Source organism: Telopea speciosissima, chromosome 1 (assembly GCF_018873765.1).
Source record: "Telopea speciosissima isolate NSW1024214 ecotype Mountain lineage chromosome 1, Tspe_v1, whole genome shotgun sequence".
Classification (NCBI taxonomy): domain Eukaryota; kingdom Viridiplantae; phylum Streptophyta; class Magnoliopsida; order Proteales; family Proteaceae; genus Telopea; species Telopea speciosissima.
The window spans coordinates 60,212,689-60,237,090 of record NC_057916.1 but is presented as its reverse complement, the minus strand read 5'-3'; the positions used below and the strand labels follow the sequence as shown (position 1 = coordinate 60,237,090).

The 24,402-nt window shown below is 42.1% G+C and overlaps 2 protein-coding genes across 2 annotated transcripts; one reads left to right on the top strand and one right to left on the bottom strand.

Annotated features, from left to right (window-relative positions):
- Positions 1-7,069: 7,069 nt before the first annotated feature.
- On the top strand, positions 7,070-11,122 carry LOC122648900 (VAN3-binding protein-like). The gene is made up of 7 exons (XM_043842200.1): positions 7,070-7,255; positions 7,643-7,780; positions 7,853-7,921; positions 8,021-8,426; positions 8,533-8,643; positions 8,833-8,937; positions 10,836-11,122. Exons 1-7 carry the CDS (start codon positions 7,082-7,084, stop codon positions 11,036-11,038), a joined length of 1,206 nt encoding a protein of 401 aa, XP_043698135.1. The 5' UTR covers positions 7,070-7,081; the 3' UTR covers positions 11,039-11,122.
- A 1,046-nt stretch (positions 11,123-12,168) lies between these two features.
- On the bottom strand, positions 12,169-16,478 carry LOC122652085 (putative ABC transporter C family member 15). The gene is made up of 5 exons (XM_043845758.1): positions 16,475-16,478; positions 15,842-16,084; positions 15,593-15,721; positions 12,445-12,467; positions 12,169-12,312 (listed from the first exon to the last, which is right to left on the bottom strand). The coding sequence occupies exons 1-5, from the start codon at positions 16,476-16,478 to the stop codon at positions 12,169-12,171; spliced, it is 543 nt and encodes a 180-aa protein (XP_043701693.1).
- Positions 16,479-24,402: the final 7,924 nt, after the last annotated feature.

Sequence of the window (24,402 nt, the reverse complement as noted above, 5' to 3'; positions counted from 1 at the left end):
CACGATATTGCCAATCACCCTCTGGTCGTTGCTGATGGACCATTAGGGAACGAACACATCAAGATTGGCCTGCCCTTGCCCTTATCCATTTTGGTATTGTCAGGGGCAGGAAGACTTTTCTGGATCACCGAGGACCCCTCTTCCCGAGAGATCAACCGCGGGTCAGAAGTCTTCTCCTTAGCCGAGGAAGCCCCTACAATTTCTGAACCTCAGGGAGGCGCGGGGGGAAGCTTGAACGATCCCTTCTTCAGGAATTCCTTGCCCAGCTCAGTGGAAGGAACTTTTCTCATCTTGCTCTTATTCGAGGGGGCCACAACTTTATCCCCGGCAACTTGAAGGTCCTCCTTCTGTATAAATGACGCGAGGGAATCCAAAGGAAATTCCACTACAGCCAACAAAAGGAATGTATCCAACAATGAAAAGATCATAACACGACCTGAAACACCATGGGAAGGGGGAAGGGAGAAGCTCCCAAAATACCAAAATGCTCACCCCGCTCTAGCTCGCCTATATCCTGGACATCAATAACCTCTACCTTGATGCAGGTCCTATCAGCTATCATCTTCTCCAAAGTCACCTAATCCTCAGAATCCAAGGGTGGAATTTTGTTTCCCGCCGTGGTATCAGGGTAATTCCACACGGTGGGACACCCAGGCTCCTTACAGACTACCCAGAAAAACCTCTGCTTCCAGACATGGTTGGACGACGGCAGAGAATCCACCACGGGTACGCCACGTTGGCAAAAATAATACTACCCGGGATGACCGCTATTCTGATTCAAGGTAAAGCACCTGATGAACAGGGCAGGGGAAGGGTGTCTCCCTAGTCGGAAGCACTTGATTAAAAAGGCCCCCACACACCTCCAGCCGTTGGGTACCAGTTGACTGGGAGCTATCTTATAATGCCTAAGGAGTCGACCCACAAAAAGAGAAAAGGAATATTGAAGTCCAGCATCAAAGGCATCAAGGATAAGCCCCACCACTCGGGGTCAGGGTTGATTCAGTCTATCCTCGGGAGAGGGAACTCTGAGAACAACTGCCTTTGGAATCGCATAGACGTTTCGGATCTCCAAAAGGTTATAATCAGTCAAAATGGAAGAAATTTCGTCAACCCCTTTTTCAATGGTGGGATCCTGTTGCGGTTGTCGAACTCGATAACCCTTCCTCCCTAGCAGTTTCATGGAGTCAAGGCTGGAGGTGCTGGCGAACACACCCGTGGAGCTTCGAGGAACAAAGGCTGAAATCCTAGAACTTGCGCCTCCAACTAGGGGCGATGGAGGGGAGATTCCCTGGTTTCCTTCCTGGGTAACCCCGTGGAATAATCTCTCACCCTCATCTAACAGGGATTCTACTTCTGAGTCATCTTTGGAAGAAGAACTTCTCTTGGATTTCCCCATCTCCCCAAGGCGAATATAAAATGGAAAAAAAAAAAAGAAAAATGCAGATAAAAAAGAAGAAGAGAAAGAGAGACAAGCACTTACTTGGGGTGAAGAAGATTGCGATTGAAGGAAATAGGAAGGCACAGAACGATGCTAGGGCAGAACTCGAAGAAATATCTTTGACAGAGAAGCTTGAAGACAATGAGATGAGAATACTAAGGCTGAAACCTTTTATACCCTTGGGGACACCCTTGTAACTCCCGTTAGATCCAAATGCACAATCATTTTCAACGGACCATATGACAGGGAGAGGAAAGGACCTAGACCTCGAAGGAAGGGCGTCATCATCAAAGAACACCAGGAAAGTAAGGGATTTCAAAAATTAAATTTTATGAAGTCCCATCAATCTCCCCTCAAAAAGCGCAAAAAGTGACAGATATTTCGCTCCCACGCACTAACAGCGGCTAGTGGCGGCGCATGTATATATGACCAATGAAGGGCAGAGATGTCCAACAGAGAAAAAATCATCTCCAACTAGGCCTGGCCCTGTGTTAGCCAGACCCAGACTAGCCATCCGAGCTCCTAGCAATTTGTCAAGGCCCACCGACAATGCATATCAAATTACTCCCTACACCTCAACCGAGGTAAAAGGAGTAGGGGGCAAATGATACGTCATAATTTGTGCTTCAAATCCTGACCGTACACGTGGACTCCCCACGATTCACAAAGGAAAGGAAGTTGTAGGCGTGCTTGAAGACTCCCACACGCCCGGCGGTTATGAAGTTAGGCCCTAATACGGCAGTTACGTAACCACCAAGAGAAGGTCCCACTTGCGTCAAGAATCGTGGAGATCCCGAGATTCACGGGAGAATCTCAAACAGGAATGGGAGCTTTCCTAAAACGGTGCACCCAGAAAAGGAAACAATAGAAAGGGGAAGGATGCCCAACCTCGCATCCATTACTATAAATCAAAGGCTAGACCCTCATGTAAAAAGAATTCAATTAGTAATACTCAGTGTTCAATGAAGAGAGGGTATTTCGCAGTCTCATCTCCGTTATTCCCAATTTCATCTAGTTATTAACATATCAGTTGTGCCACCGGTAGATTTCTCTCCGGCAGAAATCTTTACACAACATATATATATATATATATATATATATATATATATATATATTTTTTGTTTAACTTTTATATATTATTTTTACCAATATATAATAGTAAAGGGACTTTAACTACCCTCTTTTTTTGGAAGGATGGATGGATGCAGCCCTCTATGGACTGTACTTCAATGCACCGGTACGGTATTCAAATTTTAATGATAGTCATTGGGCTCCACCATCTCTTACTAATGAACTAACTTTGATTCCAATTAATCTGGTTCTACCGTGTGCTCAAGCTCACTTAAGGTACTTAACAGAAGTTGGGATCATTAATGAAGAGAACTTACCCAAACGGGAGATTTGGTGTTTGTGAATGCTAAACGAGACACCTAGTTGGGACCATTAATGAAGAGAACTTACCCAAACGGGAGATTTAGTGTTTGTGAATGATAATTCTCTGTATTACACTTGAATTTAATCATTTCGATTTCTGGATAAACTCTGCACAAATACTAAAAGGCAGCCGATGAGCTCATCTATTACATTTTTAATTACAACCAACATTAAAATTTCATTCCTTAGGCCCCATAGGCATCAACAGAAAATACAAAATGATAATTGGACTTCATATGAAACTATATGTGCTCATTCTGTTAATATTGTATAGCTGGCATGATAAATGAGAAAGTCAAAATTACAAGTACCGTGAGAACTCCCATATGATTCATTATCCCAATATCAGTTCTTGATCAAGTACAACTCTTGAAGGTCGTGCAATGGATGTAAAGTTCATTTTTAACAATTTCTATCTCCCTTGGAAACCTAAGGATATATTTCTTATTCTACTGAATATTCACTGCTACCGCAAAAAGGGTTACTAAGTCCCTTAAAGATGAAGTGGAGAAAAAAAAATTTAATTGGGGATTGTTGCCGCTTGATTCTGAACTTGCTGAGGTGGGTGGATGTCCTGTAGGAGAGATAGGGAATTGTCGGATGAACCCGAGGTTAATCTGGGGTAACTCCAATGGTTAGGTTAGAATTGGGCAATCAGTAAATAGGTGTGAAATACGGTAAGAGTAATAAATGTGAATATCTATCTCTGTCAAACACTGTTCGTTACATAGTCCGGGTCGATTTGTATTACGATCCGATTGAGTGGATGGTGAACTATTACAACCGACTGAGCTAGGTCGATCCTCTTTGATTGACCTGGAAGAAGAGATTTGAAGACATAATATCTACACAGTATTAATGATATGGGGCCCATACGGTTATACGCCGTTTGAAGGAACTATCTTGTGTGCAGCAACGTGTATAGGCATATTTTATGTATATCAGGGATGAAAAGAAAAAGGAAACTTTTCAATGGGTGTTAGTTTGGAAGTTAAATGGAAAGCAAAATGTCAATGTTACTTCAATTTTGAGGGCTATTTTTACAAACCCCTTAAAAACATTTTTTGAAAAGTCATAATTAGCTCTTTAGGGCAAGTGATCCAAGCAAAAATTATGATTCAATATAAGGAACATTAATTGTGAAGGAGAAGGGAGGGGGGGGGGAGGAGGGTGTTTGTAGTGTAGGCTAAAGGGACCATTGCCAAAGATATTGAAGGGTACCGGCCGACAAGTATCCGGTGTGCGGCCGAAGGGAAGGGAGAATGTTTTATGTGAAGGAGACCCAAAACCCTTAGAGGGAGCTGTGGTATGAGCTAATATTTGACAGTTGGGATGAGGTTACATAACCATGAGAAGGGAATTTCTCCTTACACATGTCCATGAAAACACATGTTTGGATAACATACCTAATGGGTGGGTTGTTTTCCATCTTCAAACAATGAGTATTAATTTCAATGTGAGTGTTATGGGCCATATATATCCTATTTTGTTTGGTAGGAAGCTTGTATGCATCTGCCTTTATAAACTGTAATGCCCATGCTAAAAGCAAACAATTTTTAAGTAAGATCCTTTAGGACAACTTTGTTTCCATGACTTTCAACTCAATTTCAATTTCAAGCTGAAGCTTAGTGATCAAAGCACAAAACTGTACAAAGCTAGATACAAATTTTAACCCAAAAGCCGTGGGACCTTGGATTTTTTTTGGGAATGTGTTTTGTCTTACAGTAATGAGAATAACAGTTTATCTGATTCCTATGGCATATTCTGTTTGTACTTTGTGCAGTGAGAAGCCTTGTTTATTGTAAGATCTGCCTTCAACACTTGTGTTGCATATAAAAATTAGCTAAGATATTATCACAAATGAATCATTTCCTCCACCCAAAATTTTTATTTCGTTGGTCTTCCATTCATTTTCAAGCTAAATGCCCACTTGATAGTGTTAGAAAACCAACGCCTAGAAATGGGGATTTTTGCAAAAGAAAACAAAAGGATTTTACGTTGTTCACCCCCAAGAATGTAGGCTATATCCACGATCGGCGATAGAAACTAGTTTCAGTACTTCTTTGAAGAACAATTACAAACTCTCAAATTGCACCTTGCCCTCTCAACGAAATAAAAACACTTTATAAAAAAACCCTAACCCAGAAAAATACAGAAATGCCCCCCAGAAGCCCAAAAGATCCACCAGGTCTTGTTCGGACCAGAACTGAACATATGTCGAAATATATATCGATTTGAAGGTCTTGACAAGCTCTACAGGGGTCAGCGCCTTAGGCACTGTTATATGCACTTTTAAGCCTTTCTGGTACGTTTCGAAGCCAAAACGACCCTCCGAAGATTCCACTGCACTTTCTAGATTGAGATCAGGCTTCACCAATAACAAATAGAAGGATTTAAATTTTATCCTCACAGTCTGGAACAAATCATGATCAAGTTCCTTCATTTTCTCAATCTGGTTATTCTTTCTTAGCAAATTAATTAAATAGCTCACTTCTATGTTGGTTTCCAAGTTGTCTTCAACAAATTTTTTTTCCTAGAAGAGCGTCTGAAGAGTAGATTCTAAATTGAACACTGAGCTCTTACTTGAGGTTTGGCACCAGTTAAAGTTACTGAAACTTCAATCCACATCAAAACTCACTTCGATACATGGAAGTGTTACGCTGCCTCAATCCCAATAGTAAGTATCCAATTGGGCTTATAGCACATGTAAAGGATTATGGATTAACTAAATTAAGTATGGATTTGATATAAATTAAAAAAAAAGTTTAGTGTACGTGCTTAATGTGGTCCAAATCCACACTTGTCACTTCTCTAGTTTAAGTAATTAATACCAACTAAATCAAACACTACCGACTAAATAAAACATTTGCAGCTGAGGATAACATTGTTATTGAGAATATCAAAACAGGGTAACTCGTATTTTTAGAAGAAAATTAAACCTCTTCAATCAAGTCTTCTTAACTTGTGTTCTTCTGCCAATACAAATGATGTTTTTTACATTGGGGGATGGAAATCTAAGTTATGTTAAGAAGGAAGATTAGTACTTTTTCTCATATAGAAGTAACTGGGGATAATAGGCTCTAAGCTAGGTTTATTTGTAAGCTAATATTATATACAAGGGCCCTCCAATTCACGTGTGTTATTCCTCTTATAGTATGTTTTAAACCATAATATAAAGAGACTAGTAGGGATAGAGAGGTTATCCATCACAAAGACCTTCCTCTCAGGGTAAGTGTTCTTGCCATATTTGTTCATCAATTATAGAGATGAGATTGATTACTACTCTCTGCTTCTGATCATTCTAGCATCTCACAGTGCATGAAACTATATATATATATCCTTGAGAGTTACTTTTCAAAGAAATAAGATATTTATGTTTGTTTCCATTTGTAGTGTGGCTATTTGATGTTTTCCACCATTTTCAGTTGGGTATAGTTTAGTTACATTTCCTAATGGGGTATTTATTGTCTTATTATCCTAGCTAGCTAGGTCCCCATTTTCTTGTTCGTGTGCAAAAATCTGTCCCCACAACACAAGAAAGCATAGAAGCTTTCCCTAGAGGAAAATTAAAACAAGGTAGAAGTCTTCCCCTTCCCTATAGGAAAACAAGTTAGCTTTACACATGGCTCTCTTTCACCTAGCTCATAGATATTTCTCCTGCAACTTTTCTTGTGTTCCTTCATATCATCATTAATTATGGGGGACCATTACTGACATATCCATGAAAGAAGCTAATTTGTTGTTGATTCATGGTGTTAATGAAACTTCCACAATAAGTATCATTACAAAAGAATAAATTCCATAATGCAATTAGTGGACTAAATCTAGCTTAGTGGTCCACTTACACAATATTCAAGAGGGTGGCTATGGTTATGGTTATGGTTATGGTCCCCTTCAAAATCTAGTGTTCTGATAAATGTATATATATATATAAAGCATTCTCTCAACACCATGAGCTTCAAATCTATTTGCAGACCAAGCCAAGTAGCATTCTAATGGAAGAATCATCATCAGAACTGAAATTTCGGAGAGTTTCTTTTGCCCCTTCGCATCGATTACCTTCTTATACTGTACGCAAATTTGTGTATACTTTGAGTTTCTTCTTCTTCTTCTCAAAAAGGAATGACAAGATCAGTGAAATTAACTAACATTGCTTTCTTTTTGTGTGTTATTCAATGAAAACTATGGCAGAGTGGGAGACTGGAGAAGATGGATCCCTACAAAGCTCTAGAGTACTTGAACAAGGACAAATCATCATCATCATCATCATCTTCATGTAATCATTCTTTAGAGGTTCCAAAAAGCCCTCATGAAGCCATGGAATTCTTATCTCGTTCATGGAGCCCATCTGCCTCTGACTTCTTTCAGATATTCTCAACAGATGTGAGAAAAATCCCATCACTATTCCAATTATACAATATCACTTTGTACCCACCATTTCTATACAATAACTAAAAGGTTTTTAATTTCCACTTACTCACACTCACTGTGGATTGTTATTGGGAATATTTCTCATATATAAGTTGGGCATCTCCACCTAATAGCATAGGCTTTTGGGTTTGATACTTAAATTTGGTATCAAGTCTTAAAGCCCACATTGTATAATCACCAAAAGAGGTGTCACACATGCCACATGTACTGCCACCCAAAATAGGTAGTGTCATGTGTCACATAAACACACACACACACACACACACTTTACTGTATTATTATACTAATTTACCATGCATTAAAGCAAGAATAATCAATTAGGTGACATGGGATTTGCAGAGTGTATCCTTACCTCTTCATGAAAATGGCAACAAGGTAGAAGAGCAGAGACATGATGAGATGACAGAAATAGGAGGAACAAAAAGAGCTTCAGCTCAAAGCAACAAAGATACTATGAATAGAGTGGAAAGCATATGGGTAAGGACTCTCTCTGTCTGTCTCTCTCTCTCTCTGAAGATACCATCTAAGTTATCTGTGGGCTCTTTACAGAAATGGCTTGCCTCTGGACGGACACTATTTTGGGTACTTCAGAGGCATACATCACTGAAAAACAATTGGGTAAGTAAGTAGCAAGACAGCTTTGCCAAGTAGTAGTATATTATATATTTCTTTCCATCACTATAAACTCTGACTAGTTGTGCTTTTGTTCCTGTTAAGATGAACATGCAATACATGAAGGGATGGTTAAGGGGGCATTCATTACATAGCTTCACCAAAGGACGTAGGCATAAGAAAGTGGAGGAAATCCGACTAGAGACAGCTAAAGTCCATGCAGCTCTTTCGGTTGCAGAATTAGCAGCCGCAGTTGCTGGCTTTGCTGCCAAAGGTGGTTTTGAATTAGAAGAGATAAATGGATTAATGGGTAATACTGAAGGTGGTGGATCTTGGAACCAGAGAATGGGTGTTGTCTTTGCTTCTGCTGCTGCATTGGTGGCAACAGTATGTGCTGAGGCTGCAGAGTCTGCAGGTGCCCACAGAACCCATGTTGCGGCCGCCGTCAATTCCGGCTTAGCCATTACAAACTCTTCTGATATGATCACACTCACAGCCACTGCTGCAACATGTAAAGTCTTTTTACATCCATTAATCCATATTTATGAACCAGATTTATTGTAGTTGCTCTCAATGTTATATATATTACTTACAATCACCGGTATTGATGTTGTTAGGTCTAAGGGGAGCTGCAACACTTAAATCCAGACTAAAAGCTGATACATATTTCTCAAAGGACCTTGAGATGCTTGCTAAAGGGACTCAATTATCGATGTGCACGCCATCGGGTGAGTAAGACAAATTAAGGAATTAATGTGCACGCCAACTGTTTGCATTTTTGTTTCTTTGATTTCTAACTACACTTTGGTGAGAGAGAGAGAGAGATCCAATACAATACTAGGGAGTGATGAGCAGCTAGCATATATAACTGCTAATTAAATATTGGTTACTGACGTCTTGGCATGGGGATCATGCAGGGGACATAAAAATGAGAATGTTCTGCATCTACCTCAAACACAACAGGCTTGTATTGAGATCAGGAAAAAAGTATCTTGGAGGATTTCTAACAAGTTCCAAGGAGTGTAAGATCCATTTGCCTTGCCTTGCCTTGCCTTTCCTTGCCTTGCCTTGTCTTGTTATACGACAAATACACACATAAGCACACATATATACACATGCATACTGACCTTTTCAGACTCACTTTTGGCTTTCATCTCAATAGGGAGTTCAGATCCTCTGTCTGCTTGCATGTACATTCACCTGAACATGCCATGTGCTAACATCTGTACTTTTTGTTTCCATAATTAAATATCTCTCTTCATCCTATAAATGACAATAAGTGGGACAGGTGTTAGACACATGAAGCGTACATGTAGGAGATCTTAGGATTTGGAACCTATGTGTTCTGGGGTTGAGCGGCTTTCGTGCTGCATCCAATGGATGGTAGACAATGGCAATTCAAAATTTAAAATTATCGTTCAAAATTCAAAAATGTCAGGCCATCGTCTACCAACCATTGAATTGGCATGAAATCCACATGGTGACTTGTGGATTGAGCACTGCACGATGGCCACTCAACCCCAGATCGTAGATGATCCAAAATTCTGAGATCTCAAGTCATATGTAGGTGTATTATTCTACATTTCCCCAAAGTACTAATCCGTTCCAACAGTGGATTAATCCGTAATGAAAGAGTCCAAGGAATTTTGGGCATGGTGGGTGTAGTTGTAATATCCGGTTTTCTGAGTCAACTCACTCTAACCCAAAAAGCTGACTCAAGCGAGTCTTTGTGAGTCATGATTAGTCAAGTAATTTTTTGCACTAACATTTAGAAAATAAGAAATATGACATAATCCGAAAGGAGAGAAAAAATATGGAGAACAAGAAGGGATGCTAAAGGAAAAATTATAATAATAATGATCATTGGCTTTGAGGAGTCCATTCTCTCTTTTGAAGATTTTAGGGGTTTCACTGAAAATTAGTAATGGAGAATTAATTCTTCAAAATGAACCAAAATAGCCTTTGTTTTTTTGACTTGGCAAGTTTGACCATTAGGTTATGGGAAAAAGAACGCTACCTGACAGCTCCTCATACAATCTCTCCCATGGGGCGGTGAAATGACCACCCCACCCCTCCCCTTGGATGTTCATATGTACACTCCCATTGCCCCCAGCAGGGCCTCGCAGCCTGGTATAAAACCCTACCCTTAAGTTCTTTCAACCATCAATTAGTGTGACTCAGACCGAGCCCTCTCTCTCTAAAGTGAGTTTCCAACACTCTTAAAAAGTCCAGATCAGGGAACATTTTTTACTAAGTTGGTTATTCACCTGAGTCAGAATCTCGTTTTTTACAACTTCTATGCCTTAAAATCTTGGACCGAGTTTTCCTCCGCTCACGGTGAATGAGATCCCATTCACAAAGGGTCGGGAGAGGACAGGAATGGGTATTAAGAGGGTATTTTGAAACATACTAAAACCCTAAGAAGGGTTTGTGAACCCTAGAATGGTGGGTGAACTCTATGGGTGGATCAAAAATTTCTCCTAAAATCTTTATGCACATTTATAATTTATAGAACAAAAACCTTGTCACGATGGTTAAGAATTTGAGAAATTAAGTTTTACTCAAACAAAGCAAAATCTGGTTTCCCAACCTTGATGATTTGTATATTAATTACAGGAGAAGGATTGCCACCCGGTCACACAGCGTACGCTGCCCCTGCATCAGATATAGGGGCCCGTGTAATAACCGTTCCACCCCTGGAAAGATGGAAATGTCCAGGGATGCGGCGGTCATTTACGCGACTGGATGGTGTTCTCTTTTCCATTAATTACACTCCATGAGTACTATTGCATTTCATATAGATTAAACTTTATTTATTTATTTATTATTTTGGTTCTCTTAACTATGGTAAAATTCAACCAGAAAAAAAAATATCATTCTCTCACTTGTCCTTTGTTGTATTTTGTTACTTTATCCCCAGATAAGATTATCAATTTGATAAAGGAAACTAAGGAAGCTCAAGGTCTTCACCCTATTAGACTTCTTACAAGCGTGGGTAAGATTGTGTTGTTGTTCGAAGATGAGAAGCAATGTAATATCTGGAAATCAACTATCTCACACCTCTTACAAAATCAAAGCTCATATTCTGCAATAACAGATATTGCAACGCGAAGAGATAATTGAAGCCGTTCTTGGGATTTCTTTTTTCTTTCTACTGTAAGATAAATAAACTGCATACATTTGCTAGTTGCATAGGTTGTGACATGATTGTATGCTGTCAATTGTTGTGTGAGGAACGACTAGAAAAAAATTATCTGATTGAATTTCGATCTGTTGCAACAGTAAGGTCACGATGTAGTTACAAGTAGAAAACTACAATATCGCTTACTGTAAATCTTTAGGAAAAAGTTGTTAGATTAATTTGATTCAAATAGGGACAAAACCCTAAAAGCCAGGATCTCCATAGGGCGTTCAAGAACACAATCAAATAAATAATAGAAAATAGGGATAGAACCACTAACTTTGTTTCGCATCCATAGTGATAATGATTGTAGACGTTGAATTTTGCCACCCCCCCAAAGATGATGACAACCGGATGCGAAAGACTGGCAATGCCCTTTAAATATTCCTTTCCTTTGGGATAGCTCGGACACCTCCTGTTCCATTGTGTTTCCACTCACAGACCCCCCGCATTCCTGGAATGACCCCCCACGATGCCCTCGCTTAAGGCCCTGACCCCAGTGGCATCAGCACTGCGTAGTGGCATCATATGCGGCCGCGGCACTGCCTGGCAGCACCACGCTCGGCCGCGGCACCGTCCGACAGCACCGCGCTAGGCCGCGACGTCGCCTGGCAGAGCCGCGCCCGACCACGGCGTTGCCTGGCAGCGCCGCGCCCGACCACGGCGTAGCGCCCGTCGCTAGGGTACCTAGAACAAAAATTTTTTGTCCGACGGTGCCGCCAAATCTCCTGCGGCGCCGCCAGACGAACTTTTGCCTATAAATAGCCCCCCACCCCTCATTTCAACAAGTTCTCAAGTGGAGGAGAGGGGGGACCCCAGAGCTCCATTTTCTCAGTTTTTTGTGTTTTTCCTAGTTTTGGAGCCCTGCCCCTATATGATTTCGAGCCTTCGGGCCTAGTCCATCTGTTTGGAGTCCGGGTCCTCCGGACCCGCCTTTCCTAACCCGGTTCTGTCCAAAAACCCGAAGCCTCCCATGGCCTAGTCCCCTTGCCCGAGGTCCTAATCCCCACCGCTATTCTGTCCGAGGTCCTAGTATCCGACGCCCGTGCACCGTTACTCTACCCAATATTTCCTATCTTCCGAAGCTCTCTGATGCCGCTACGCCGTCTGAGGTCCCAGCACCCGACACCCGTACGTCGTTACGCTGCCCACATCCAGGTAAGTACTTCCCAAATACTTTTTTGATGCCGTTATTCTGCCTGACACCCAGGTAACACTACAACAAAATACACTTGTAGCTACACATAGTTAACTGCGGTTTTATAAAACCGCAGCTATAAATGTCCTGTAACTGCGGTTTCTTCTTGTGCAGTAACATGGGATAGTTATTGCTGCAGTATTTACAAACCGCATTAACAAATGCCTTTATAACTGTGGAAACAAAAGTGCAGTCAACAATCGCAGTAATATAGAATACATATTACTGCGGTTTTTAAAACCGCAGTAACAAAGGACCCTCGAACTACAGAAACAAAATCTCAGTTATAAATCGCAGTAATATGATATTTTTATTACTGTGGTATTTAAAATCGCAACAATAGAGGATACTGTAACTGTGGAAACAAAATCGTAGTTAAAAATCACAGTAATATGAGATACTTATTACTACGGTACTTAAGACTGTAGCAACAGAGGACCCTGTAACTACAAAAACAAAACTGCAGTTAAAAATTGCAGTACAATGGGGTACTTATTGCTGCAGTTTTAAATACCGTAGCCACAGAGGACCCTGTAACTGCGAAAACCAATCCGCAATTAAAAGTCTCAATAGTATATGATACTTATTGTTGTGGTATTTAAAATCGCAGTAACAGATGACCCCTCTAACTGTAGAAACAAAGTCGCAGTTAAAAATCGCAGTAATATGAGATACTTATTATTTCAGAATTCAAAACCGTAGTAAAAAGCGGACCCTATAACTACGGACACAAAACTGTAGTTAACAAGTGTAGTAATAAGGGGATACTTATGTCTAAGGTATTAAAAACCGCAATAATAGAGGACCTTATAACGGCAGAAACAAAATCGTAGTTATATGAGATACTTATTGATGCGGTATTTAACATCGCAATAATAGAGGACCTTACAATTGCAAAAACATAATCTTAAAAATCGTAATTATATGAGATATTTATTGATGCGGTATTTAAAACTACGATAACTATATTTATCCCCCAACTTGTCAGCCCTAATTTCTCTACATATCAAATAATATACTTTAGCGGACGTTTATGGTAGCGGTTGCCGAAGACCGCCATTAAAGGTAGGTCTGCGACAACGTATATAAACAGTGGAGAAATGTGGTTGTGATATCTGAAATTTCCGTTTATTATTTTTACACGGTGGAGGAATTCCCTCTTACATATTTTTTTTATTTTTATTTATTTCTAAAAATGTGGGTCTCACATAAATAATACTTTTTTTAAAACACATATTGGTGTAGTGTGCAGATTCCTCTCCACACCGTCTGTGTGGAAATCCTCTCCCAAATTAAAAAAAAAAAAAATTACTTGTAGAGCCCTCACTTTTTGTAAGGGTGTGCGTACATGTGTAGATCTTTTGCCTAGTTGCGCAAGGGTGTCAATTCGTACCAGAACCAAAACTGAAACCAGACCGAATAAGTCAAACTGAATTTCAGAACCAAATCCAAACATATTTTGGATACTAGTTTATTATAATATATTAATATAAGGAGAAATAATGCTACCTAGTCACATGCGGGGCAAGACCCCTACATCTAGACACAGTGCCACACGAAATGAATGCCTCGTCCCCATGAAAGGCGGAAATCCTTGAGGACGTGACACGCCCTGTGTCTGGGTGCAGGGTCCGCACGCTGGACCGGACCAGGTAGCGTTCTCTTTCCCATTAATATATTATAGTATATTAATACATTATACTCTACCAAAAAAAATATCAATACATTATAATATAGATATATATATATAGTATACATTATATTAATATTATTATTAGATTTTATAATAATAATAATATATACTATACTATAATATTATAGTATAATATATTATTTTATATATTGTATATTAGAGTATAGGAACCAAGCCGAATCGTATAAGAACTGATGTTCAGAACAAAATAAAAATCAAGTTGAACCGTACTGAGCAATTCGGTTTAAGTTTGAATCTCAAAATCCAAATCGATTTACACCCTTAAAGTTGCTTATACCTTTACATCGATAAAGTTGTATATACCTTTCTACCCATAAAAACAAATGCTTAAGCCTTTTTGAATTCCCATACCCAGCCATTGTTTGTGGAATTGGTATCGGATTGGCTGATTCGTATCGATATCGGTGGAGACCGATATTGATTCCTAAGTGTATTAAACGGTCTAGTTTCGGTTAAATGGTTCGGTTTCGTTCCAACCGTTTAAGTAAACGGTCTCACTTTTGAAACCATAACTGAACTATTTATTAAACGGTTTAACGTTTCAATTTTAAACGGTTCACTTTGGCTCAAGCTGTTTAACTAAATGGCCTCAATTTTGAAACCATAACCGAACCGTTTATTAAACGGTTTCACGGCTTAAAGGGTTCGATTCGGCTCCGTTAAACTATTTCGGTTTGATTTTGACACCCTGACCAATCCATATAAGCAAATCGGTAAGAACAAGGGTAAAAATAAAAAAAAAAATCTGATTTTTGGAAGAATACAGGGCTATATCTATCCGATCGAAACCGTTACAGACCGATCTAGATCGGGGTCGAGACCGATACATTACTAAATCCATGTACCTGTTTTTTAATTAATTTTTTTGGTTAAATAAATCCAAGTACCCATCCCAACGAATTTTTTTGGGTAAGTAAATCCAAGTACACGGTGGTAGGTTAATAGCACGATCTGATTCTCTTAGTGTGTTTTTTTTTATTGGGAGATCTCATTCTATTTTGATAAACTCAATTTACCCTTTGAGTTTCCCTCCTCAGCCCGCTTCCTCTTGTATTTCCCCGTTCAAAATTCGATCTCTTCTACAGCCCACCGTACACGATGCATCCATCTTCCCGCGAAATCCGTTCATTATCTCCGATTTCCACATTCATCCCTACTAAATCTCCTCTGGTTTACTTAAGAGATAGTTTTCTCAATCTTCTCAATCGTTTGAGAGTTCTCTTTCACTCCTTCTCTCTGTTTTTCTGCCTGTCGCTCACTTTCCCTAAATTAGTTTTATGCAAATTTCCTCCGAGAGAAAATAGTTCTAGCACAAACCTGTAGGATTTCTTGTTCGGTGGCTTTTTTGGAACTCGATTGGAGACTCATTATTGTCTGGGGTAATTTTTCTCTCTCTCTCTCTCTCTCTCTCTGATTTTGAACGAATACTAACATTTTTAATTTTGCAAATCCCTTACCAGAGTTTTATCTGCAATCTGTGGAAAAATTGCTCTTGTCGAACTTTTCTTGGAGACTCTCACAAGCTACCAGGTACTCCTTTCGTTGGTTTAAATTCTGAGATTTGTAGATTCGAAGAAATCAAACCTGCATTTTGATTTTTGGATTTGCTGAGGAAGCTTCGTGATCTTAGAGAGTACTCCTTTATTAGCTTGTAGAAGAATGATTCCGCTTGTTTTAGCAATTTAGCAGGTGTATGATATTCCACTACCCTACCTGCTCACAGAAGAATAAGTTAATTTTTTTTGTTTGCTAAAATAGAATCAATTACTAATTTAAATGTCTGCTTTTTCATTTGTTCAATTTCAATTTTTTACCTGGTCAATTAAAGCTTACCTTCACTGAGAACTAGAACAAGATCACTGTCTATTACCGTATGTACAACTTTAGGATCTTTGAACTCCCAGCTTACGACCTTCTGAATCACACCATCAGTTGCAGAGTGAACAGAGGTTGTGGCTTCATCTAAAACAAGAATGCTGCTTCTCTTTAGTAAGGCTCTTCCAAGACATAATAGTTGCCTCTGTCCCACACTCCTATTCTCCCCATTCTCCACCACTGTGACAACTATATATATAGCTGTGTGTGTGTGTGTATGCGCTTTGTTTGTTTAGCCTTTGGTTTACATATTTTGTTGTGAAATTTTGGACCTGTAAACTGTAATCGATTTTTAGCCCTTAGTCAGTTAGGGAATCTCCAATATAGCATGCAGCTGGAGAGTCATTTCACAATAATAGTAGAAGGAAAAAAAAAAAAAGCACCGCCACTGTCTTATGTTTCTCTGAAAATTTGAGAGCAGAAGGTTACATTTTAATTTTTGAAAACATATAGAAAATAACAAAAGAACGTCATTTTAATCCAATGAGTCTATAAGCTAGCTTCTCTGTTATTAAGGGATGATTGCTCTTTGTTGGGTAGGCTTATTAAGAAATAGCTCTTTGTTTGATTAGGGTTAAAATATACATATACCCATAGTTGATTCATTGTCTGCTTGTTGGCATTGATACAATGCTGCTCAGTGTTGTAATTTAGATGTTTGATCCCAGGTAATGACAAATTGCTAGGCACATGGCAACAAAAAGAGTAAAAATAGAACAGAAGTAAGAATGAACTTTTTGGTAGTTTTAAACTCATCTGTTTGTCCTTGATCAATTGTGAATAGGAAAAGATAATGAAGGATATATTAGAAAAACATTGCACACGGAGATCAGGATTTCAGCTATTCTTTGAGGATATATATGGAACAAAATATTAAGTTGGTTTGTGGCATGTGGTTTGGATGGTATTGTTATAGTCACCCTTGAACAAAATTTTTACACAATTGTATACCTGAAAAAAGAATGTGGAGATAGAAGGCAAATTATCTTTTGTTTAATTAGACATATTGAAGGCTCCAAGCATTGAAACACTCCCAAAACTTGATCATTGGAAAAGCATTTTTAGGAATGCAAATGCCATGGGTATAAGAATATGATTATTCCATACTGTTCGTGACTGTTTTGTACATTAAAGTTGCAATGCATCATGCATGTAATTTTGTGATTAGAGTATGGTTCCTATAAGCTCCAAATTAGAAGTAAAAAGAGGATGCATGTACCATGCCTTGGTTGTTAGTCCTGGGAATTTCATATTGTTCTCTCTCTCTCTCTCTCTCTCTCTCTCTCTCACACACACACACACACACACACACAGAGGCACACATCTACCCACTGTTTCAGCAAAGGTTTTGATGGTTGGGGTCTCTACCCTGCAACGCTTGTCTCATCCTTTTTATTTTTAATTCTTCTTCTGTTAGTAATATAATCCAAGGATGATTCTTTCATAGACAAAATGCATTTCATTTTGGGGGATACAAAGGAGGAAATTTTGTTGCTGACTTGCCGGAATGAGGACCTCATTCCTTTATGGGTCATAAGCTGAAGTTATTTGAAAGATCATTCTAATCATAAGCTGTAGTTATCTGGTAGATCTCTCTTAAACACCCCCACCCAAGTTTGCTCTGAACTCTACCCTGCATCGGTAGATCTTTTCATTTATAAAAATTTGATTGAGAAAGACAAGTACTCTTCAGTTTTTTCTTCCAGTTGACACCCTTCATTAAAGGGCCCTTCCCAGCATTGTACTTCCTTATTCTGTTCTCAAGGTGCTTGGAAGAAAAGCCTGTTTTGTCTCTTCTCCTTAAATCTTAGCAACCCCACCATCCTCTGCTGATTCTTCCTTCCTCATTCTGTTGGTCCCCGACTCTCTTCTCAGCCTATCATCTCTTCACACTCTCTCAGACATGCACTTGGGGGGGGGGGAGAGAGAGTTATGATGTCTTTTTTTGGCCAGTTATTCCCAAATTTACTAACAAAGGTTGGACTGCTGATCTCCAACCCGAAACTCTGATGTCTGATCCAGTGTTTAAACATTGCTTGAGATGCCTTCATCTGTATTCTACTTGACACCTGCATATCCTTTTGCAAATTAAGGGTTGAAATGCCTTCCAAACACACCGTAACATATTTATGTTCTTGTTAAAGTTTATGTCCAGCGGCAGGGTACTTTTGTTGCCCCCTTTTATTTTACAGCTATTACTTTATATCAAATTTTTAATTTCAAGAATTGGACCTATAATCTCTGTGAAATTAATGTTTGAGAAAGAAAAATGATCCAAGAATAGGCTTAGTCACACCGAGAATCGCATACAAAAAACTAAGCTGAATAATTAAACTTCAGAGATTATGGGTAAAAAATGGGTAACAGTTGATATATTGTAGTCAGTGGGTGTGCTTTAAAATATAGGTAAACGTCAGGGGGTGGTGCTGATAATTTCTCTTTTTATTTTTAACTGTTATTTACTTTGAGAATAATCATTGGTTATCTATATTTGTGTGATAGGTACTTAATCTCTATAGTGGTCACGATGAGTCAACACTACAAGGGAATCACTCTTCTGTAGCGAGTCGTAATGCTTTTTCATCTCAACAAGGTAAACTGATATACAATTTATGGTTTAGTCATCCGTATTTATTAAATGGTTGTTAACTGTTAATTTTATTACTATTGATTATAGGAACTATCCAACAAACTCAAAATTTAGTCAATCAAGGAGGTGGTAAGACAATTGCAGAGTTCCCAAATAGTATAAAGCTTGGGAGGCACAGACCCAATCAAGATTCGAACAAGGAACATTCAACTACTAGTCGAGTCTAGTATTTTATTTTTTTTGGGCAAACAATATGAATTATTGGAGTTGAGTTTTATAGGATAAGATTGTTAATTTATCAGGTATTTTGAATTTAAGTGATTCAGATGATGAACATGATTTTAATTTTAGATGTATTTTGAATTTAAGTGATTGGGATGATAAACAAGATTTATGCATTTATATGTATTTGGGATGATAAATAGTTGTTATCTATTTTGTATTGAATGGATTATGTGGATGTAAGAAATAGGTGTGTGTGTGTGTGTGTATATATATGCAGCTAATATCCGTAGCACAATGTTGCGTGTGGAAACCTCCGATGCTTGGTTCACCCACGGATGAGCCTGCAAAGATCAAGTGATGAGCACAAGAGGGCCGGTGTGGCTCCGGCCTAGGACTCTCTGATGCTCAAGTTAGATCACCAGTGCAATAGCGTAACAGCTAGTAAAAGTGAGATCATCAATAAAGCTCCATACCTTAGTATTTATGGAGGGAGATGAGGCGGTTGGAGGAGTCTTAGTATGGTAAGAGTCCTTGTTTGGTAAGGCTCTTCCCTGCGGAGCGGAGTGGAGTGGAGAGTTTCTTTCGGGGTCGGACTCTTGTTAAGGTAAGAGTCCTAATGGGAGTGTGATTCGGTATCGTGATGAGATCGTGACTCGATTCTTATCCCGTGATTCTCGGGTGGTGTTGACGTGGTGCAGTGATCTCCGGTGGGGCGTTATGGTAGCCTTCGTGGAGAGCTCGGCCTCAAAGCTCGGCTTAGGAGTTCGGCCTCGGCCTGTATGACCTGAGGGTCATCATTAGTTGTGTGAGCTTGGCCGCGCTATGGTGCTCCAATCAAGGCTGACCTGCGTAGGCTCGGACCATGGGGTCGGAGGGCGTGCAGCTCAGCAACGATGGGGGATCTTTGGGTAGGTACTGATCTGTCGTACCGTGCGGCGAGAGATCGGCTGAAGAGCTCGGCCTACTAGGTCGACTTCGTCAGACCCGTACGAGTTCGGCTCAGGGTCCAGTTGACTTGGATGTGTCCGACGAGCTCGGCCAAGCAGTAAGGTTTATCGAAGATCGGGTCGGTCCGATCTTCCGCTGAGCTAGGTTCGGTTCTTAGAATGACCATGTGGCAGTTTCTGATTGGTGGGGTGTTTTATGCCTTATCACAGGCCCCCCCACTTATCAGGGATCGGCTCGGCACTGATGAGTGAAGTTTCCTGGTCTACTCGTCTGAAAGATTCTTGAGGCCGAGCCAAACTCATTTTGTCAAGGATTTGACATTGTACGGTCTGACAGTTGGGCGTTAGTGCCACGTTAGCAGAGTCATTATGGCAGGCTTGGGAATTCAAATCGTCTTTTGATCTGGACCGTTGAATTATACTGAGCTCTCCTTGGCCGTTGGATCAGTTCAGCCCAAGAGTTATAAATAGGCGACTCCTCCCTGCTCATTCTTCACTGCTCCAAGTTATTGACTTCTCGGCAAGCTCGGATTTCTCAGCTCTGTAGCGCTCGGTGCTTTCTGGTTCGTGATCAGCTCGGCTTTTGCTTCGTTCGTGTTCAGCTCTTCTTCAACCAGTAAGTCCTCTCCGCCCAGTATGTCAGTTGGTAGTAGTCACATGGGCGAGCTACTCGCCGGGGCGGCAGAGGGCGCGAGTCTGAGCCGAGAGCTCCCCGCTCGTTCTCCCACAGTAGACTTGTTGGGCTCGACTTCGGACGAGCCCGATGTAGTGGAGCCTCGTCAGGCAGAGGTTGCCGAGCCTCCATTGCCCCTAGAGTCCGACCTCGTGGCCCAACCAATTGCCGGGGACCGAGCCGAGAGCTCTGGATCGTCCTGGTCTGATGATGAGGAGTCAAGTGAGGGCGATTCTTCAGAAGTGGGGGTTGGTTCGGTTAGCTCGTCCGCTGACGCCCTTAAGCCCAAAGAAGGGAGTGTCAACACCGTCCCGAGCACGATCACGGATGCCGACCTCAACTATCTCAGGACAACCTATGCCATCCCCGAGAACATCCAGCTCCGAGCTCCCAACCCGGGGGAGATGGCCTGCTACATCAGGCCCGGCGAGGTGGCTTTGTACGAGTTGCCTTTCAAGTACGCGTTCAGGCTCCCCGTCCTTTGCATGGTGGACCAGATCTTGGACCACTTCCACCTGTCCCCAGGTCAGCTGGTGCCGAACTCTTGGTAGGCCGTGTATGGCTTCTACGCCCTGTTTTGCGAGATGGGTCGAGGTGCAAGCGTGGCACTTTTCTCTTGGTTCTTTTTCTTGAAGAAGTCTCCAGAGAAGGGGTGGTACTATTTCAGCCACCGATCTGGGAAGAGTGCGGCCCTGGGTGGCCACAAGTTTTTGGTCAGTACGCCAAGCTTCAATAAGTATTGGATGCCTCGTGTTTTCTTTGCTTCCATTCCAAACAGCCCTCTCCGAGCCAAGTGGAAGGAGATCAACTTGAACTACGTCAACAGGGTACTGCCCCTGACCGAGAATGAGCTGACCTCGCTCGACCTGATCCCCCAGCGTCAGCCCCTCGATGTCCTCCAGCTTCAGGACGAGGGGTTCCTTCAAAGGTGGCATATGACCCCTGGTAGGAGCCCAAGCCGGGCCCGTTTCTGTCGCCCGAGCTGACCCCTTTACTTAGTCTTCTTTTCTTTTTTGGTTTGTTTCTGACGTTTTGTCTTTCTTGTAGTGGTCGGCCATATTCCCCCAATGGATTCAGCTCGGCTCAGGGCCTAGACCATTGCGGACCGGAGGAAGAAGAATGCCAAGAAGAAGTCCCGGGGCGAGTCCTCCAAGGCTTCCAAGGGCAAGGCTGTGTTGCCGAGCCCGTCAGACATCGTGGTCGGCCTTGAGGCCGAGAAGAGCACGGACCCAGTGGGGTCTCCAAGGAAGGGAAAAGGTCAGAAAGGCGAGAGGAGCCCGCCGAGGGACACCAAACGTCAGAAGCTCTTGGTCAATCTAACGAGTGGTGGTCTTCCGCCCGTGGCCTCCCCTCCCAACATCTCCCGATATGTCTTGGGGAGGGCCTTGGCCAGCAACGTTCCGGTGAGGCCGACCTGGCGCCTCTTCCCAGGGGACTCGGCATTGATGTCGGCTACGCATGCCAAGGAATGGCTGAACGCAAGTCGGCTACCGGCCGACAGGGAGAAGCTCGAGGCGCTGTCCGACCCCGAGCTCCACTCCACCTTGTTTCAGGACTTTAATATGGTAAGTTTCCTGTTCGGCTCTTATGACTAGATCCGACTTGTGTAACCCGACCTGACTTTTGTTCTAATGCTTTCTTGCAGGGCTTAGCCAAGGCAGTGGAGACCATGCTTCGTTTTGAGCGGCTCTTGACCGAGAACCACTCCTTGGGCGTCCAGTGTAAAAAGGCTTACCAGGATGCTCAGGATGCCGTTCAGAGGCGTCGGGAGACTCAAGAGAAGCTCACTGCCGCTGAGGCCGAGGTGACCAGGCAGAAGGAGAAGGTCAAGGCTTTGCAGGCTCAGCTCGACGAGGTGAGGGAGAAGGCCAAGGAGGACCTGGCTCTAGCTCAGGATGAGGCGATCAACGACTACCTCCAATCGAAGGAGTACGCTGACGTATGCCATGAGATCAGGAAGCCTCCTTATGCTGATGGTTTTGAGGCAGGCCGGGCTGATCTCTTGGCCGAGATCAAGGCTGCCTATCCCGATCTCAATCTCTCGCGCTTTGACGATGATGCGACCACTTTTGCTGAGGAGTTGGGAGATGAGGAGGGCGCCGAGGTCACGCAGGCTCTGCCAACTGAGGACCCTACGCAGGCCGACCCCCTCGCCCTCGACACTGAGCTCCAAGACCTCCTTGCCGAGCATACTACCGTGGAGGTCGCCGAGGTCGCTTCTAAGTCTACTACCAAGGAGATTGAGATGTAATTATTATTATTATTATTAATTTTTTTTTTTTTTTGCTGGGCCGAACTGCCCACTTTGTAACCATGCCGAGCAGTCTGCTTATACTGAATGAAAATCTCTTTTTCTCAAAATTTGTCTAAGTGTTTTAGCTCGACAATTTTAGCCTTCTTTTCCTTGTGTATGTTGTTCCATTTGATGTTGTGGCCGAGCTGACGACCCGTTCCGTTAGCCCAGCTTAAGGACTTGGCTGTTTTTTAGCTATGCTTTACTGGGTCATCGGTTCGACCATGCCATGTCCGAGGTCAGGATGACTTTCACCTTGGTTAATTAATTCGCTGTTCCCAGTGGTCAGATCAGATCGGCTACCACATAAGCGGCTGCATGGCAGAGCAGCCTCCCTGGCTGAGCGTAATGCCTTAGCTTAGTTTTAGACTTTGTTCAGCTCGGCCATGGGGAGAGTTTGCTCTTGTTGGTTCAGACGTCGGCCAATCTTTGTTGACTGGTCTTATGACTTGATTGCCGACCTATGAGGGTCGGTCTTTGAGGTCGGCCAGGTCTATGAGGACCGGTCTTATGACTTGGTTGTCGACCTATGAGGGTCGGTCTTTGAGGTCGGCCAGGTCTATGAGGACTGGTCTTATGACTTTGAATTTGGAGCTTGCAAATACGTCAAGTGGTGGAGAAAGACTTTGTTTTATTGAATCAAACGTCGGGGCCGAAGCCGAATACAAGTATGTTCGTCATAAACCTTGCAGAGCAGGATAGTTAAGGAAATTACTGAAAAAATTTCTTCAAATTTTTCGAGTTCCAAGGTCTCGGTACCTTCTTGCCCCCAGAGTCTGCAAGCAATACTTCCCTGGGCGAATTTGCTTGGAGACTATGTACGGGCCTTCCCAATTTGGTGCTAACTTTCCTTGCTGCCTTGGCTGGGATGCGCTGAGTTTTCTGAGGACGAGGTCCCCTTGACGGAAGTGCCGCTCTTTTACTCTTGAGTCATAGTACTTTGCCGTCCTCTATTGGTATGCCGTGTTCTGGAGTAGGGCATTTTCTCGAACTTCGTCGAGGAAGTCAAGGTTGGCTCTCAGCCCATCTTCATAGGTCTTCTCATCGAAGTTGAGCACTCGGTATGACGATGCCATAACTTTGACCGAGGCGAGGGCTTCGGTCCCATAAGCGAGGCAAAAAGGGCTCTCCCCGGTTGGTGTTCTTACCGTCGTCCTATATGCCCATAGGACACTTGGGAGCTCTTCCACCCATCTTCCTTTGGCCTCATCTAACCTTCTCTTAATGCCGGTGAGTAATGTTCGGTTGGACACTTCTACTTGTCCATTTGCTTGTGGATGAGCTACTGAGACGGGTCGGAAGTCAATGTAGAAGTGCTCGCAGAACTCTCGGAAGGCCGGGTTGTTGAATTACGTGCCATTATCTGTGATGAACACTTTTGGTAGTCCGAACCGGTAGATGACCTTATTTTGAAAGAACTTGTCCATGTTCTTCTCGGTGATGGTTGCCAGGGGCTCGGCCTCGACCCACTTAGTGAAGTAATCGATCGCCACCACCACGTACTTCCTGTTTCCCGACGCCGGGGTGAAATCTCTGAGAATATCCATTCCCCACATAGCGAAAGGGATTGGGCTCAGCATTGAGGTCAATTTTGTTGCTGGTCGGCTTGAAATTGGTGCAAACAGCTGGCACTTCTCGCACGTCTTCACATACCTCATGTCCTCTTCTTGCATTCTTGGCCAATAGAATCTTTGCCAAAGTATCTTGTATGCAGAGCTCGGCCACCCATGTGACTCCTCTAGTGCCTCGGCCAAGGTGTACTCGACTCCCTTCGGTCCAAGGCATCGGAGA

Bases quoted from the DNA above. Each gene is read 5' to 3' on its own strand.
- LOC122648900 (XM_043842200.1), top strand. From the start codon at position 7,082: ATGGATCCCTACAAAGCTCTAGAGTACTTGAACAAGGACAAATCATCA. The intron at 7,781-7,852 runs GTAAGGACTCTC...GGCTCTTTACAG, and splicing joins ATAGAGTGGAAAGCATATGG to AAATGGCTTGCCTCTGGACG. The intron at 8,644-8,832 runs GTGAGTAAGACA...GGGATCATGCAG, and splicing joins ATCGATGTGCACGCCATCGG to GGGACATAAAAATGAGAATG.
- LOC122652085 (XM_043845758.1), bottom strand. The intron at 12,468-15,592 runs GTTTGATTTCTT...TTGTTTCCACAG, and splicing joins ATCCAAAAATCAAAATGCAG to TTATAAAGGCATTTGTTAAT. The intron at 12,313-12,444 runs GTTTGTAAATAC...ATTTTGTTGTAG, and splicing joins TAAAGGCATTTGTTAATGCG to TGTTACCTGGGTGTCAGGCA.